This window comes from Gregarina niphandrodes, assembly GCF_000223845.1.
Source record: "Gregarina niphandrodes unplaced genomic scaffold scaffold00091, whole genome shotgun sequence".
In the NCBI taxonomy this organism is placed as follows: Eukaryota; Apicomplexa; class Conoidasida; order Eugregarinorida; family Gregarinidae; genus Gregarina; species Gregarina niphandrodes.
Window position 1 is genome coordinate 2,449 of NW_011645856.1, and position 2,949 is coordinate 5,397.

At 53.6% G+C, this 2,949-nt stretch overlaps 1 protein-coding gene and 2 non-coding genes across 3 annotated transcripts; all 3 read right to left on the reverse strand.

Moving 5' to 3' along the window:
* Positions 1-1,587: 1,587 nt before the first annotated feature.
* Positions 1,588-1,661, reverse strand: GNI_194190. The gene has a single exon. It is a non-coding gene; the product is annotated as a tRNA-Lys (tRNA).
* A 715-nt stretch (positions 1,662-2,376) lies between these two features.
* On the reverse strand, positions 2,377-2,458 carry GNI_194200. Its single transcript has one exon. It is a non-coding gene; the product is annotated as a tRNA-Gly (tRNA).
* Positions 2,459-2,555: 97 nt separating this feature from the next.
* GNI_194210 (RNA-directed DNA polymerase) lies at positions 2,556-2,879 on the reverse strand (the record flags this gene model as incomplete). Its single annotated transcript, XM_011135393.1, has 1 exon — positions 2,556-2,879. One exon carries the CDS (start codon positions 2,877-2,879, stop codon positions 2,556-2,558), a length of 324 nt encoding a protein of 107 aa, XP_011133695.1.
* Positions 2,880-2,949: the final 70 nt, after the last annotated feature.

Genomic DNA, 2,949 nt, shown 5'->3' on the forward strand with positions numbered 1-2,949 from the left:
CCTGTTGCCATCGAGGCGAACCGGATTCGATTCCGGACAGAGGGCGGGAGTGGCACCTCGGGTCACGGATGGTGTTGAGAACTCAGCGTCGAGATCGGTGCTTCCATACTTGCGCCGGAATAGTTGGGAATTACGGAATAACTACCTTGCCAAGTTGAACTGCATGCTGAACCGTATAGTCGCTGCAGAGTCGTGGAGTGGGCAGCTCTGTCTCATCTCGCACCCAAACAACTCAGAAGGAGACAATTTTCAGCAAGGAGATAGTAATTGTTGAGGAAAACAAGTTTCTTTTCGTCAACAGTTAGACAAAGAGCAAACAGCCACAAACAAACCGTATAATCGTTGAACCCTCGAATGGCACCCCGATGGCAGTCGCGGAATGCGTCCTGCGTTCAACTCGAACGGGCTTATGTGGGTCGCCTCATGCTCGGTTAAGTTGTACGCGAAGTTGACTCCTGGCACGAATAACGGGCAGTTACCCGGCTCCCCCCGGCTAAGCACAGCTAACGAGTTGTTGAGAGTTCGCATCATACGTTCCGCGCACCCATCTCCTTGAGGGTAATATGCTGATGAGTGGACCTTGGCGATGCCGAAGTGGTCGCACAACGCTTATATTAAGGCTGACCTGCCGTATTCTAGGTCGTCGCAGATATTGCGTTCGGCGCTTCCGTTCCCCCGAGTTAACGATATGCTGGCAGCACTCCATGGCGCCCAAGATTTCTCAAGTCTAGATGCTGCGTACCACTAGACCGCCAACGCTGAAGATCTAACTCGTGGGAGGCCTGTGGAGCACGGGTTGGCGCCGTTGCTGTGTGTGGTTCGAGGGGCGAGCCATTGGAGTGAACGACTAGTTTCATCAAAAAATCAGCTGTCGGAACTCGAGCACGACAACCACATCTTAGCGTGTTGATTAGTCTTAAGTCAACGATCGCCGAAAATCGAACCCGGGATATTCTGCGTGTTATACACGAGGGGTTTCCGACAAGGTAAACGTCTTGGTCTCATTCGGCACAGTGGCAGCACTAAAATCGGCCCAGGGTAGTGTGGTGAGACTGTTGACAGTAGCGAGCACGGGTTTCACGAGGGCTTCAAATTGCATAAGGGTCTTGGACACATTGGCAACAAGGTCATGAAGGGGCTTAAGATCTTGGTGTAATTGTCGGGTGATGGGCTCTTGGTGTTACGGCCCCCCCCTACACCCGTTATGTCCCGTGGCCCTATTTTTATTTTTACTTTTTTGCAAACCCCGGAACTACCCCACAATTCACATGCCATACTTAAGAGCACTGAGAGCACAAACCCGGCCGCCACAAACATGGTGGACGACCTGCCGCGGTCCGAGACCCCAGCCCCAGTGATTACGGTGGGTTCCGGGGACGAAGGCTCAAACTCCAGAGGGGACTCTAAGGCCAAGCCCTCGAGGAAGACGAGGCACGCCCTGCCCCCCAGGACCCGCATGGCTCGTCAGCTAGCACTTGCTGACGGAGTTAATGAGGCGCCTGTGATTCATCGCCTTGGGAATTCTGACTGCCCATCCCGCGAGTTGCATCGACCAGAACCTGATACATCCGTCAATTCCCATGGTGAATCCGCTTGCGGGACTCGAATCCGCGGCCGCAAGATTAAAAAGTCTTGCGCTCTACCGACTGAGCTAAAGCGGCCACGAATTATTGTGTGCCCGTGTATGTTAGCCTTCTGGGCCTCTCCGATTTGGAGCGGGCTTGGCACCCGGGTCCATATTTTCGCTTTCCAGTAATAGAACGCCGTGTTGCCATCAAGTTTGTAAAACCCGAATGACGCCGCCAGTTCTCGGCTACGTAATAGCCGGAGTGCCCTGGTAATCGAACCCAGGACTTCTTCCACCCGAAGGAAGAATCATACCACAGGACCAAACAGCCAACTGCTGACAATTTTGGGGAACCTGCGTTACTGCTCAAAAAGAGTGATTTATTTATTTATCCCCAAACATTTCCGTCTCCCTTTTGCACCAGGGATGCTGTGGAGACGACGTCTCCCTCGCATCGCACGTCAGGGATGATGTGGTCCAGCCACGGGCATCCCGTAGGCGGATAATATTGTTAGACTTCGTGGTCTAATGGCAATACCGGATGACTCCCCACTCAAAGGTCGTGGGTTCGATACTCGTCGGTGCATATGCGCGACTCTAGACAAGACCTCCTCCGGGTAAGACTGTCCGCGGTTGCGGCGGGACAAGGTCTTCTCCCAAGACTGTACTCACACCGTAATGGTAGGACTTTAGCTTTCTGACCTGTATGTCCACAGATCGAATCAGGACTTAGCTCATTCGCATTACACTGCTGCTTCCTGTGCCTTGTGTGGACATCACGTGTCCCCGAAAGTGAGCGTTTTGTCTACCGACAAGAGTGAGATTCGGACTCACGCTGGAACATCCCAACGTCTTGGCAGGCCGCCGCCTTAACCACTCGACCACCTTGCCGGTGACTGGATACCAATTGTCCATCCGGCCACCCGTCGGCACATTTGACAGCAGCCCGACTTGATAACTGACTGATTTGATCGTGAAGAAAGACCAATTAATTAGTTGCCACGGCACTCTTGTCCAACCGCAGGTAGAACCCGGTGCCCCTGCACAGGCCCAGGAAGGTCCTCAGCTGCTCTAGGATCTCCCTTGGGTCATTTCCGCACATGATGACGTCGTCAATGTAGCAGAAGACGTCGTCACTCGGTGTCGGGGCGAAGCAGGTGTCCATTGCTCGCTGGAATCTGGCGGGCGAGTTCTTGATCCCGAAGGGTACGATATTGAATTCGAACAGGACTATCGGAGTTATGAACGCCGTGAGGTGCTTACACCCCTTCTCGATAGGCACGTTCCAGAAGCCCGAATTCATGTCCAACATTACGTAGTATTTACGTCCTGCCGCCCTCCGCAGGTGATCCCAGATCCTCGGCAGTGGGTGGGAGTCGGAT